Genomic DNA, 15,422 nt, shown 5'->3' on the forward strand with positions numbered 1-15,422 from the left:
AGCATGAAATTAGGTACTTATTTGATTACTTTACTTACCTTTGTGTCTCTTCGGTTTCGCTTTATTGTAATTGACCTGTGCATACAACAGGCTGTCATCTAAAAGAAGATGGACAGATGATCAGGATAAAAAGCCTCAGTTCAACCCTCCTCCACCCCTGGTCATTAAAGTCAGTGACTCTACAATCCAGTGAGGGAAATTTATGTAATTATGTAACTGTTATCATCACTAACCTCTTAAAATGATGAAGTAATGGTGTAGTCAATGAGGATTGCTTGATGCATAAAAAACAAGAAAAAAGAAAAAAAATCTTATTACTTCACTCACCGTTGGCTTTCTTGGTTTTAGCTCTATCGTGGGAGACCTGTGCATACAACACACTGCCATCTGAAAGAGGATGGACAGATGATCAGGATAAAAAAAAAAAGGGTGAAGTGTGTTAATTTTTCATTACATTCATATCTCTGTCAGTCGACACCACACTGATCATCTAAACCTATTGAAGGTCTATTAAAGATGAGATGTTTCTGTCATGTTTAAAAACATTTCTATGAAAACCTGTTAGCCCTCAATTCAGTTTCACATCAGCTCAACCCCCCTTCATCCCTGCTCAGCACGACCCTTTCACTAAGCTCAAATCCAAACCTTAAGGATCACTCTTCACTTTTCCTCCATCTCTGTCAGAACCTAAATTCCAGTGAGGGAATGTAGCTCATACCATTTATGTCCTTTGAAAACAATAATCTGGTCTAATCAACAGCCTCCTCACATGTTTCTTCTATTCTCTTATTTCTGATAAGAACAGGGTTGAAATTAATTACATGCAATGCTTATAGGTGAAAATAATACATTCACACTAATATAATAATAATGTTTATTACATATCTACATACCTACATGCTAGATAGAACAGAGGTAAAAAAAAAAAAAAGGAATTTTATTGAACTATACCAAAATCTACCAAACCGACATAACACAGAGTGAGATAAACATCAAGAACAACAATTTGTCTATTTAGGAAGTGTAAACCCATCTGAATCCGTTTTAGCTGCTTTGGTGCAAATCAAAGTGACAAGAGGTGCACTGGAGATGCAACAACAAGGCAACTGCCAAAAAATAAGTGTTTGTACAGGTGGTGGCCACAGGTCATCACTCTCTCCTTATCCCTCCTGGCTTATTTTTCTCTAGTTTTCCTTTGTGCTACTGTCCACCTGAGTGGCACGTTGCTGGGCTGTGGTATTAGTTAAAGATGTTAGTCTCTCAGGTTATAAACAGGGAGTCTGTTTCTTATAGTTGACCAGAAACATGCACATGCTGCTTGGTTAAAGCCCTTATGGCCCTGATGCTCAGCTCTGCTTGTGTTACAGATCATCTCCTAGTATGTCACAGCACTTTCCTGAGAGTGCGCTAAATGTGTCGCCCTGAACGAGCTGGTCTACCTGAATGGACTGCAGGTGGTGTACCATCTCATGCTACCAGTAGTGACAGTAACACCAGCAAAAAGCAAAACTAGAAAACAATCAGTCAGGAGGAATGAGATGGATTCATAAAACAGATTCACAGTGGTTGTAGGACAGACTGGTCTTAAAGTTGAACTGACCCTGTGTTACAGCGGAAGGACCAAGTGTCCAACTTCTTTTTCTTCTTATCTGTGTGCTGCATATTTCTAAAACTTCCATGTTTAAACATAAATAATCACATAGTCTTCATATGTCAATGCTACTGTATCTACTTTACCATTTTGTGTGTCATCGTGGTCTTTGATTGATTCATAAACACAAGCATCACCTACAAAAACAAGCCAATGATAGATTAAAAAATGAAATTCTTATGTATGAATCATCTTCTAAATCAGCAAACTCGAAACAGATAAATTGGACTTGGAGTTTAAAATCTGTCAGTAAATAAAAAAAGCAACAACAACAAAACTTGTCATGGATCAGGCTGACCTTGAAAAGTAGAATTATGTCGACTGTGTTGAGCTTCATCCTTGATCACGTGGTTCATTGCAGAGCTCTGATTTGTGCTCCGAGTTCTGGTGGAACAAAAAGAAAAAGTAGTAAACCTGTAGATTTAATAAGAAACACAGGATATACTTCTAGTACAGGAGAGGGGAGATTTTAACCAACCTGGTAAAGAATGAATCTGGAAGAAAAGAAAATTTCAGTGTTATATAGTAAATTGTTCTGGTACATGGAGTGTTGAAGTTACATATGTGAATTTTATTATTTACTTTATATTCAGTTCAGAAAATGGTCTCACCCTTTTTGAAGCGACACAACAGCAGCAGAAGAAGAATCAGTAAAATTCCACAAACAAGTCCAACAATCAAAGGAGTGAGAAATGAAGAGCTTTCAGGTGCTGCTGTAATAATACCAGGCTTTAATTAGACGTATTTATACAGATTCATCCACATAATTTAGGAACATTTTAAAACATAAAAATATAGTACTATTTACAATATCACTATTCCTAATAAAAAGTGAAAGATTGCACTTGTTTTACACCATCCTGCTCTCTGGTGATTATTTACCTGAATAGCGATACAAAAGAAACTTTGATCTGAATGTCACATCACCTGTTCAACACTCCTATCTCATATCATTTTGATTAGTTTGTCATTTCTATGGAAAATCACATGAGAAAGAAAAAATTATCTTCTCAACCTTTAGTAGGGCTGGATTGGACAAGAAATTGGCCCTGGCACTTTTGGCCCAGGTGGCCCTGCGTGATATACGTATCATACATACTTATATATGTGACAGTTCACTATTAACAGTGGCTGATGGTCAAAGTAGGCATTCATTTAACTGGAATCCTTGAATCTCGCTTCCTAATTATATCACTCCATCTACTTTTTTATGGCTGGTGCTAGCAAGAACAGCCTCCTGAGTCTATGAGACCTGGTTACTGGATGTTTCTGGCTCCAGGCCTGGAGGGACATACAATACAATTACAATACAAGTTTTCTTATATAGCACATTTAAAAACCAGATGTATGCCAAAGTGCTTCATGGAAACCAATTAAGAGCAATAATAAATACAAGTAAATAAACTAATAAAATAAAATAAATACAAATAAAATATACTGACAGGTGGGAGATATAACTAACCAATGATATACCAGGCATAGTAGGCACGAGCCCAAAGGCTGAAGGTTAAATGATAAAAACATTAATAAAAGCAAAAAAAGCATAATTAGGAAGGGAGACACTCAAAGATTCAGGTAAAAATGAATGGCTACTTTGACCACAAGTCACTGCTGATAGCTAAAGTGTACGTTTAGTTAGCAATCATGGTAGGCTCCATGGACCAAAAATGCCAAGGTTGATTTTTTTGTCCCAGTCCAGCCCAGCCTGGAGCCCAGAGTGACAGGATATCCTTCAGTAATGGTGCGTTCACACCGAACGCGATAGACGCGACCAGAGCTTCAGGTTTACATGTAAAGTCAATGGAGGAGCGCGATGAAGCACGACTGGGGGTCACGCGAAACTTCAGAAGCAGATTTGCGTCGCGAAAGCGCTTTTCTGCCTGATTCGCGGAGCCAAGTAGCACGACTGACACGTTTGAAGCACAAAGTAAAATCCACGCTACAATTTGTGTGGTGCATTTTGTGCATTCACGCTTATCTCATCTACCGCTCGAGTTGGAAAAATCTGAACTCCAGCGTCAAGTCGCACCGCGACAACCAATCAGGGGCCTGGTGATGTGATGCTCTGACCTAGTTCAAAGGGGCAGGTCCAGCCAAAGCCATTCATTCTAGCAATCAGTAGTTTTCTGATGAGGCAGCAGGCTTTCCACGGCAGAAACAATGTTCTTATTTTTCTCCTCCTTCTCCCTGAGGCTCTTCCACTTTAAGCTGGGTCCTTTTTATTCCCACCTCTCTGTAAATAGTTATATTTATGTTTAATGTTTTTCTGTTTGAGCATCTTAATATTATTTCAAATAAATTTTTCTAATGAGTAAAGTGTAAGTCTGATTATGAGTCTGACTGTCAGGATAAATGACCTGCTATTATCCAATGACACATCAGCTTTCCGGTATCTTTTGCTCATTTCTCCTCCTCTTCTTTTCTCTTTTTTCTAAACTGAGGACCTGGGCCCTATTTCAGGAAGCCGGTTTAGTGCAAACTCTGAGTAAGTATACCCTGAGTTAACGAAAACTCTGGGTTTTCGGTTTCACAAAGCGAGTTTAGATTAATTCTGAGTGAGTTACTATGACGACACACTCCGTGAAGCTAACCTGCCCCCTAGCAGGTTTACTTCAACTAACCCTGACTTTCTCCGCCTCTTTGTCGGAAACCTGACTGTAGGAAGTGTCAGACATGGCGTGCTCCTTCCTTGAAGAGCCAGTAGATGTTGAAGCCCAAATCCTCCGCAGAGCTCTCCGCCGGGAGAGAGTGATTAGAGCGCGTTTGGACATTTTATCATTTCCTGATGATTTCCTGTGTGAACGTCACCGTTTTTCAGCACAATCTATAATTTATTTGAATAACATCCTCAGGCCTAATATTGCTCATGTGACACATCGCGGACATCCTCTCAGTTCTGTACATATTATTTGTATTGCACTTCGGTTTTTTGCAAACGGGAGCTTTCTGTATAATATTGGTGACGCTGAGCATGTTTCCAAGGCTACCGTCTGTCGGGCAGTCAGGAATGTTACAGTTGCACTGAAACGTCTCCTGTACTCGTTTGTGGTGTTCCCCGGTCATAGACCCACAAGATTTATCAAAGAGGGATTCCACAAAATTGCAGGTATCAGGATGAACAAAACTTAATTCATGATGTGGTGATACTTGAACTACTACTTAAATGTTACATTTATTCTCACGGTTCCCAGTCGTGATTGGCTGTACAGATGGCACTCACATTCCAATCATTGCTCCTTCAGTAAATGAAGGAGACTATGTGAACAGGAAGTCTTTCCACAGCATTAATGTACAGGTACATAGTTCCCTGTAGCATTTCAAACTAACACATTATTTCATTATAGTAATGGATGCTAATTTGTGTTCTCTGCACTGTGAAGATCATCTGTGATGCTGCCAACATTATCACAAATGTGGAAGCCAACTGCTCAGCCTCTGTGAGTGGTGGTGGTGGAGGACCCCCACCTGTTTTTCGGGCCTCCGCTTTTTTTCTGTTGGCTATAACGGGTCGCATTTGAGCATACAGAGTAAGCAAATATGTACTTGTAATGTGCTCAGATAATTTCAATAAGTGCTTACAGAAAGAAAATTAATGTAGCCTCTAACTGCAATTGATTTACATGGGACAAACAGACCAAGCACTATGGCTCATAATACAATTACACCTTACCTGTTTGGATTATATTTTTATATTTCATTTTTACTTGCTGCCAGGAACGTTTGGGGCCTGTTGGGTTGCACCTGCGCTCAAATCACATCACAAAATAAAATGTATAAAATAAAAAATAAAATAAAATAAAATAACATGTCAAATGGGTGGAAATCCCTAGATCAATGTTTAAATTAACACTCACGCATTGACTCTGTCGGCTATGTTTTGCCATGCATGCTCCCTGTCTTTTGCAGCTGAGGCTGTGTTACTTTTTTTCCGCATAATTTGCATGTTATCGGCATATGCTGCCATCATCAGAATTTCGGCCTCAAGCGCTGTGAAATACATTGACCGCGCCTTCTTTCCCTCCGTCTCCATGGTGACTCGCTTAATCTGTGCTCCACTAATCAGGGCTTTATGTATCCTCGTGCGCGCGCTTAACTTGGGGTTAAAGCAACTCCGCGTTGACTGAACTAATTGTTATCAGCCTTTCTGAAACCGAATATTCCGAGTTGGACAGTTCGGGGTTACTCAACCCTGCGTATCGTTTTTCACTCTGAGTTTTCTAAACCGGCTTCCTGAAATAGGGCCCTGGTGACTGATTTCACACAACCCAGGATTCAAATCATGAATACATAATGGGCTTGGATTTACAACATTATGAATGAAATGTGCTCTATTTGGAAGCAGCTGGCCCCTCCTCTGTCAACAGGTTGTGTGAGACTTTAAATCCTCAAACTGTAAATTATAAATTTTACATTGTTATTGATCCCTTTACCCCGAGTCCTAAAGTGTGTATATATTTTTTAACTCTTCTTATATTTATTGTTTGTTTGCTTGCCTCGTCGTCTCGTCTCTCTATATACTGGACTGTATGTAGTGGAGATGACAATAAAGTTTACTTTGACTTCAGCAGGCACACCGAGGGCCTTCGCACTCGCCTTTCGTGTATAGAAAAAACATCGGTGCAAATTATAAGTCTCTATCATTTTGTTGGTTTGTTTTTATTTTGTTTTATTTTGCGAGTTGGTTATTAGATGCTGCTCCAGCCAGTCAGAGAATCCCCCGCCGCCTCGCCCTCTCCTCCCTGTGCCGCTAAGCAGCAGGCGCACCTCGCAAACGGAGGACGCCTCGCAGCAAATGGGCGATAGAAAACCAATCGGTGCCTGTACCATTCCCAATAGAGATTGAAAATATGACGTCATTTTGGGGTAAAACCGCAAAGGATTATAGGTACAAGTGGCAAGCGGTACTAGCGCACACAGGCTTTTACTAGTGGTGTGCGATACTGCATATTTTCGTATCGATCCGATACCAAGTAAATTCGGGCCAGTATCGCCGATACCAATACCGATACGATACCTTTCAATAAATAAGGTGGATGCCTCATTGAATTGCTAAATCGCAATTAATTTTCATGACCTTAAGTGTTTTTTGTGATGTTTCCTTTGGTATCATTAATTAGTTAAAACCCAGGACATAATTAGGAGAAATAATTTATTTATAATTAAATAAAAAAATGTTTTATTATTGTGGCGGGCCGTGGTCTGCGATGCTGCTGCAGGTGAGATGGACTCACCTTCACTGCATCTACAATGATGTCTCGCCGGCTTAAAACCTGTGCGCTGCTTGTGCTGTTGTTGTTTTTGGTGTTGATGTGTACAGCTGGCAGCAGGAAGGCTGCAGCCGTTGATTGTAGGCTACTGTTACAGCAACCGGGTGATCACTGTAAGGGTGGACAGCGCGCGGCTCAGGGTGAGCCGGAGGCTGGCACGCCAGCGGGACCTGCCAAGCTGGAGACGGAGGTCGAGGTGCGCGGGGGTCCTGCATGGTCATGCGTGCCGAAACGCAGGACCATGCAGCCTGCAGGTTTGGTGGTGGTGATGTGTACGGCTGCCAGCGGGAGAGCTGCAGCAGTTGAATGTACTGTTACAGCAACCGTGTGATTATTGTAAGAATAAATGATGCTGCAAAGCATGAAAATGCCATTGGGTCTGCCGTGGTGGCACTCTTTTTTTTTTATCTTAAGTGCACGCAAACCAGTAAACAAATTAAAACAAATACTGTTGATAAACTATAATACAAAAAAATCACCATTAAAATTCTCAACAACAAAAACAAAAAATATATATAATTAATATGTAAATAACTTAACAACCCCCAAAGTGTCTAAGTCACGTGACGTGTCAGTGCAACACCGAAACATAAAAGTGGGGGAGAGGGAGCAAAGTGCTCTCCGCTGACACAGGAGCGGTGAGTCCAGCGATCTGGTTGTTTCGTTTTTGCCGAAAGCACAGCATGGCAAACAAGCAGAACTCAAAGTAAAGAATCAATCTCACCAGGCTAGTATCAATCCCATACCGATGCCGACTTGGGATCAATACTATCGATATTTGGATCGATCCGCCCACCACTAGCTTTTACATGAAAACAGTCGAACAGCGATAAAAAGAAACTCAAAGAATGGCAAGAAGCTGTTGTATTATTAACTGCTATAGCCGGTGTTTTGCCAAAAAGTAATTGCCTGCCAAAAACTGATTCCTCGTATTTAAACTGCTATAAGTAACTTGTTGGGCTATAATATGTGAAACATATGTCAAATGCATCCCTCATGGATGACATAAAGTCATCTTGAGCCACAAACAACATCCGTGTAACAAGGTAGAAGCCACAATCAGTTTTTGGCAGTGACTTTTATATAACCTTTATTTATGCAGTTAAAAAAATCTCATTAACATTAAAAATGTCTTTTGTAAGAGTAAGTTGGCCAAGAGGACAGCAGAAATGGCAGCAAATATTACAATAGTTCTGTAAAAATATTTTAAGTGGGGATAAAGGACCGGATTGGTTATAATGTAAGTACAATAGCAGAGAGTTGTAAAGATACTTTAAAAACAGATATTTTTTAAATTCTCTATATAACCCCTTTGTAAAACCTGTTCACCGAAGTCTATTTACGAACATACGTAAAGATATTACACATAAAAAATACACAGACACAATCACTTTTTGGCACAACACTGGTCGCATGACAGCCACGGGAAGCCGACGGGTAAAGTGATCGGTTTTTATCGGATTATGTCGTGGTAGAGAAATTGTTCGAGTCACGTTTCCGAAGTAACAAAGAGCCAACAGATGGCCTGGATTGCAGACCAAATATAATTTTCCAAAACACTCCAGCTCACATGTTAGTCTGCTCCAAGCATTTCAACAATGGTAAGTCTTTTGTTGTAGTTATTAAGTAATTTATCATAACATAATTGTTGACCTACAAATAAGACTTATTTGTAGGAATCGATCAACTTGATAACTAAACCACCACGGCAGACCCGATGGCATTTTCATGCTTTGCAGCATCATTTATTCTTGCAATAAGACTTATTTGTAGGTTACAAATAAGTCTTATATTGATTTGAATTGAATTCGTTGCACTATGCTGCTTTGTTCAATGCGGCTTTGCGGGCTAATGTTTTTTGTGTTTTGTAGTGGTGGGCGGCTCGATCCAAATATCGATTGTATCGATAACAAGTCGGCATCGGTATCGGATCGATACTAGCCTGGTGAGATCGATTCTTTAAGTTCTGCTGTTGTTTGCGATGCTGTGCTTTCGGCAAAGACAAAACAGCAAGGTCGCCAGACTCGCTGCTCCTGTGTCAGCGCAGAGCAGGCACACTTTGCTCCCTCTCCCCCTTTTTAACTTATTTACTTATTTGTGTGCACTTTTTATTTAAGATTTTTCTTTTAAAAAACCCCAACAAAAACAACTTGATAACTAAACCACCACGGCAGACCCGATGGCATTTTCATGCTTTGCAGCATCATTTATTCTTGCAATAATTACATCGTTGCTGCACAGCAAAATCTCCAGTGTTAATTTAACACTGGATATTTTGCTGTGTGTAACAGTACATTCAACAGCTGCCACTCTCCCGCTGCCAGTCATGCACATCACCACCAAAAAACAAAACAAAAGCAGAGCACAGGTTTTAAGCCGGCGAGGCGTGATTGTAGATGCTGTGCAGGTGAGTCCATCTCACCTTCAGCAGCATCACAGAACCCAACCTGCCACATACCCCCTTCACCCGACTGAGGCGAGCAGGCGGGGGAATTGGCGCCCCAGCCCCCTGCCCAGCCACGGGGAAGTGTCCACTCTGGCGGTCGCCTGCACATCCACCAGCACCGGTGACGAGGTGGTTCTGGGGGCCACCCGCGCCTCCAGCGGCAGCCCCGGAGCTGGACCAGTGACCAGAGATGGGCAGTTACTGTAATCTGATTACTTTTTTCAAGTAACGCGTAAAGTAAGGGATTACTATTGCAAAAAAGGTAATTAGATTACCGTTACTTTCCCGTAGGAACGCTGCATTACTGCGTTACTAAAACCGTGATTTTTGCGAGAATGTCTCATGACAGTGACGTAAGCGAGTGCGCCGTTAGTGACAACAGCTGTGTGCAGATCAACAATGGATCACATATCGATTGTGGGAGAGAGTATGAGCGTGCAGCGTTTAAAGCGTGGAAGTACTGACCTTACTTTGAGTTTGATTCCATAAAAAGTGACAAAAACATTAGCGTCCATCGTGCGTGGGAAGAAAACTTCTTTTTACAGTGGAAAAAACCCCTAAACTTCCAAGGAAGCACCAAGAGCGCAACGATGTAATGGGAAACTCACAGAGAAACTCGCGGATTCTTCAACTGACCGTGGCACACCTGCACCAGGGTAAACCTCCGCCTACTGTAGTCCTGCTTTACAGGTGAAAATAGAGCAACAGGACCGCTGAGTCTTTGACTTTATTTATTTTCTGCTGTGTTTTACTTGCATCTATTTGAAAGAGTGAGTGTAAACACAAAAAATATTTTATTTTATGTGCTGGAATGTGTAGAAAATAGGTTTAAATGTTAAACTAATTTATTCAAGTCAGAGAATGTTGCATATAATTAAATTTTTGCTTGATGCATAAAGTTAAAAGATTAAAACTGATAAAACAAGTTAAAAAAAAAGAGACTTCCATTTGATTACATTTTGTATGATGGATTATGCAGAAAAAGTAGAATTGGGCTGAAAGATCTATCGCTTTATCACCTCTTCAGGTTGTAAATCGTGTTTTTAAAAAGTAACTAAGTAATTAATTACTTTTGAAAATAAGTAATCAGTAAAGTAACGGGATTACTTTTTTGGGGAAGTAATCAGTAATTAGTTACTGATTACTTTTTTCAAGTAACTTGACCAACACTGCCAGTGACTTAGCTCAACAAACAGCTGCGGCGCAGCAGGCGTTGAAGTGAGCGGGGGCTCACAGGCAGCTGGGCAGGCGGCTGGCATGCAGGACAACGCTGCGTGCTGGCCTCTGTTGGAGGAGAGCATGCCACCCTCGGGCGTGGAAGTACCCCCGCGCACCTCGGTCTGCAGCTTGGCAGGTCCCGCTGGCGCACCAACCTCTGGTTCACCCTGAGCCAGTCCTTCCCCAGGGTTTTCCACCCTTACAAAAATGCAATGGTTGCTGTAACAGTACATTCAACGGCTGCAGCGCTCCCGCTGCCGGCCGTACACATCACCAACAACAACAACACAAGCAGAGCACAGATTTTAAGCTGGCGAGGCGTGACTTTAGATGCAGTGCAGGTGAGTCCATCTCACTTGCAGTGGCATCGCAGACCAGCTACATTAAAAAAGCATTTTCTATTTAATTATAAACTTTGTCCTAATTATGTCCTGGGTTTCAGCTATTTAATAATAAAGACACAAAAACACTTAAGGTCATGAAAATTAATTAAGATTAAGCAATTCAATGACACATCCACCTTATTTATTAAAAAGTATTGGTATTGGTATTAATATTTACCAATACCAATACGATACTGGCCCGTATTTAATGGGTATCGGATCGATACCAAAATATGCAGTATCGCATACCACTAGTGTTTTGTAGGAAAACCAGCCTACAAAATGCTGGAATGCGATCCAGACTGGGCACCCTCTATCAACCGGGGTCATACCGAGTTTAAAGCTGCTACCACAGCGAGATTTGATCGGTTAAGAGAGAGAGCGATATCAAAACAGCCACGAAACATCCTGCATATATGTGCCCAAGTGTTGTATTGAAGCAATCAAGTGATGAATAACTGTTTTCCAGTATGTTGTTTTGATATTGTTTTTTTTTTTTTGCATTGTTGATTTGTTTTTCACCGAAGCAGCTAATAAAGCATAATGGATTTTTACAATTTTGCCTCTTTCCTGTAAGACTGTATAATAGAATGAAACAATAATGCCAGTTATAAATAAAGACAATAAAATGAATGAATTACAAAACACATATTTTATTTCTATTAGATCTGAAAATGTTGTGTAATACTACAACCTGAAACGACACATAGATTGTGTTGGCCTGTACAGGAGATAAAGGAAAAAAAATTAACAACAGCTGTGAAATGGAATAGTCCAAATCACCAAAGTAAACTGGACCTGGGCTGGGATCTTAAGTTACCAAACATTTTGTGAGTGTATGCACTCACACTTTGGACCATATAATAATAAATATGTGTGTGATGAAACTTGGGCAGCACACTAACGTTCTTACTCCACTCTGTATGCTCGTATGGGTCTAACCCTTTCACTCCTTTGATTTTTTCCTCGTACTTTTTTTTTGCCTTTTCGTCAAGTCTGTCTTTGTACGGACCTCATTTTGTACATAACTGTTTTTGGGGCAAATAAAATGCAAGTAGGGATTAAAACCATAGAATTAATAATTACCGGTGCTGGAAATGCTAGCGCTTGATGCAGTGTTTTGATTTTGTTGCCACTCGTACCCACAAGGCAATGCGCGAAAGTCACGTGGTCTGTCAATCTCTATATGCGCTAACATGACATCAGGGCAGCATGAGTACGAGCAAATTTATTTATTTTTTGCCGATGCCCGTGATGCCGGCCCCCACCACGATGCCGCCCCGGGCAACCGCCCGTATTGCTCGTATCAAAAACCGCTACTGTGTCTGACACTACTTCCTCCCACATTTCCGCTTCACGTGCGACCAGTTCGCTTTGGACGCGCTTCGAGGTGCGAATGTGCACGAGATCAGCTAGGGGTGTCTGGCGCTTTTTGGTCACGTCTATCGCATTCGGTGTGAACGCACTGTAACAGAAAGGACCAGGATAGGTTCCAGCTAGTGCAGTGCAATATACAATTACTTTTACTGCATGGCAACTGAGCCATGAAGTCTAAGACTAGTAAAACCTACCTTTTGTCTATGTAATTCATATTGTTTCCTGTTGCTATAGTAACTAGAGCAAAGATTTTCTTTAAACCGACACAATATTTTGATTCACTCTTGGTAATTCAAATACAGTTAATGTCAGTTCTGCAGAGAAAAAAAACAAACAAACTATACTGCTACTTTATCATGTTGTATTTACACAGTAAACATGACACTGTGCTGGTGTAAAACTTTGAAAATGTTTAAATTCAGAAGAGCTCTTGCATTTTTCTGCACCCAGTGTAAATTTTTAACAATAATAACTATACATATGGATATGTATAGTAATGTATAGATATGGAGCCAGACAATATGTAGAATCATATTGGCATCTAAATATTGTCTAGAGAACAAAATTAATACTGTCAAAATGAAGTAATTACTCCAGTCTGCAGAAAACTGCTGTGCACTTTTCAGTTTTTCTTTACACCTGTAGTCTCTATCATGCAGTGAAATTTTTAGCTTCCTCAATACACTTTTCCTTCAATGTTTTGTAGTTTTTTATTTATACTTCCCACTCTGTGTATTTTTCATATACTTCTTACTGCCTCTGCTCTGTATATCTGAAGCCAGATATGTTGTAGATTTATAAAAGTCATGTTTGTTTATTCATGTTCAGAAAAAACTCACCTGTTTTCCCAATGCTGACTGACTGGCTGTCCTCTGTGTAGTAAACTGGGTTTCCTCTTCCTCCTCTGCACCTGTAGAGTCCTTCCTGTGAGACACTGATTTGTCCATTTGAGTGGAAAACTGCATCTTGTGTGGTCAGGGCTTCAGAGGATTTCTCATCTCTGTACCAGTAGTATTTCCATCCAGATGATGATGATGCGCTCACAGAGCAGGTCAGGGTCACACTGCCCCCTACTGGGATGTCTCTCATATCAGACATTATTTGGGCCTTTGGTTGATCTGCTGTTGAGTTTAGACAAAGACAGAAAGAAAATATATATTAAACCCAACACAAAGGTCAATATCACACTGCCCTGATGTTGTATGCCTTCATTTTACATCTTGTATACTACCTCTTAAATTTCCAGTTTCCAACAACACATAGGAAAGAATGAGGCCAAATTGAAATGGTATGAGAGCAATTATTTTAATTTTTTTAAAATCAGAATGATAAAAGAGGTGTTAATAAGCATGTTGTTCACTTCAACTCTTTTTGCACATGCATACACATGCATACAGGTGCTTACACACACACACACACACACACACACACACACACACACACACACACACACACACACACAATGCCTTGTCTTAGAACCATTTCCCCACCTTCTCCCCACCTCCTACCGTAAAACTCCCCGTTTTACGGTAGGAGGTGTTGTGTTGTATTGTGTAAACTGTAACTGTCATGGGAATAAATAGCTGCGAGGAGAGCTGCTCTTTGAAGGATTTGGGCTAGAGACAGGTGAGGAGCATTGCTCCACTGCCTGGTTCTGACCAAAGCTCTCCCTCGTTAGCGAGTTAAAGACTGGTTGAAGATGTTCATGAAGAACGGTCTTGTTTTCCGTTCTTCATGAGGAATAAGTCTCTAAACTAGTGGGGCCTGTGGAAACACAGACTCAACAGTTTGAATTTCAGATGTGGTGCTTAAAAGTGCTTGGAAGTGTAACTGTATTTCTTTCACCACAAATAACTATCTGATTGAATAGTTTTCTTATCAGATAGAAAAATAAAATGAGTTGCAAAATGTGCTGCCTTGCACCTCTGTCTGTTTCAACATGTGACCCCGCCCCTCCCCCTAACAGTCAGGAATGAGTGCGCTAACATACCTGTAGGTTGCTGTTTTAATGAGTATTTGATGGAAAACAACAATGGCGTAGTTTGCGCTCTCCAGTCGCATGATAGGTGAGTCCTAGTAAATCATTTTCCAGTAAGTGTACCTTACACATGCTATTTTTAAAAATTATGATTATTATTTTGCTAGCTATCACACTGAAGAAGTGATTGAAATGCACTGAGTGTGATACAATACGGCAGCGCTATTATACAGTTAGTTACGGCATGGAGATTTATGGAATATCCTGTGAACTTTGCTAACATTACTTAGCAGTAGCAGTAATATGAGTTACTTTACTCAAGTCAAAGCTTTAAACATTAGCCCATTACATAACTAGCCAACTTAAGGCTTTTTGATTAACCCTCTGTGGTTGACGGGCCCAGAGTCTCCATTTCAACTTGGGTCGAACGTGCGGACTTCAAACTATATACCAGTTTTTAAATTGTGTTGATAGGCCACGTAAAACCAGAGTTATGATAAAAACTACATGCAATGGTTTTTTTCTGAATAAAACAGTGGTGATGCCGGCCACTGCTGGACTCAGAAACTCTGAATGTCACATCATTATTGTGTGTCCACTGTGTGGGTGTCCTGGGTCCTCTCCATTCATACTCCCACTCAGTGGTTTCACCTCCTTCCTGCACCTCACATGTCAGAGTGATCGTCTCACCTCTGAATATCTGAGGCCAGTTGGGTTGTTGTTTTACAACAACTTTATTGGAAACTGTTTACACATATTAACAGTTGAGATACAAACAGAAACATGAAATCAAAAAAATACATTTTTAAAAAGAAATACTGAACTCACAGGTTTTCTCAATGGTGACATCATCACTTCTATCAGTGTAGTAAACTGGGTTTCCTCTTGTTCCTCTGCAGCTGTAGATTCCTCCTTCAGATACTCTGATATCTCTGTTTTGTTGATCTCTGATTTGAACTTCAGAGGTTGTTTGGGTTCGTCTGAACCACTCATATTTCGATCCATCAGAGCTCTGCACAGAGCAGGTCAGTGTCACACTGCCCCCTACTGGTATGATTGTTGTTCCTGCTGTCAGTGTGGCCCTGGGTTTATCTGATGTTAT

General features: G+C 40.6%; 1 protein-coding gene across 1 annotated transcript in view; it reads right to left on the minus strand.

Annotated features, from left to right (window-relative positions):
• LOC113019210 (uncharacterized) overlaps positions 1 to 15,422 on the minus strand; it is a 42,371-nt gene that overhangs the window by 1,397 nt on the left and 25,552 nt on the right. The window contains exons 3-9 of the mRNA XM_026162769.1: positions 13,182 to 13,463; positions 2,263 to 2,364; positions 2,130 to 2,145; positions 1,950 to 2,035; positions 1,738 to 1,788; positions 328 to 387; positions 39 to 98 (exon numbers count right to left, since the gene is read on the minus strand). Coding sequence (XP_026018554.1) covers positions 39 to 98; positions 328 to 387; positions 1,738 to 1,788; positions 1,950 to 2,035; positions 2,130 to 2,145; positions 2,263 to 2,364; positions 13,182 to 13,463 — 657 coding nt within the window. The remainder of the gene's footprint in view (positions 1 to 38; positions 99 to 327; positions 388 to 1,737; positions 1,789 to 1,949; positions 2,036 to 2,129; positions 2,146 to 2,262; positions 2,365 to 13,181; positions 13,464 to 15,422) is intronic.

This window comes from Astatotilapia calliptera, chromosome 3 (genome assembly GCF_900246225.1).
Source record: "Astatotilapia calliptera chromosome 3, fAstCal1.2, whole genome shotgun sequence".
Classification (NCBI taxonomy): domain Eukaryota; kingdom Metazoa; phylum Chordata; class Actinopteri; order Cichliformes; family Cichlidae; genus Astatotilapia; species Astatotilapia calliptera.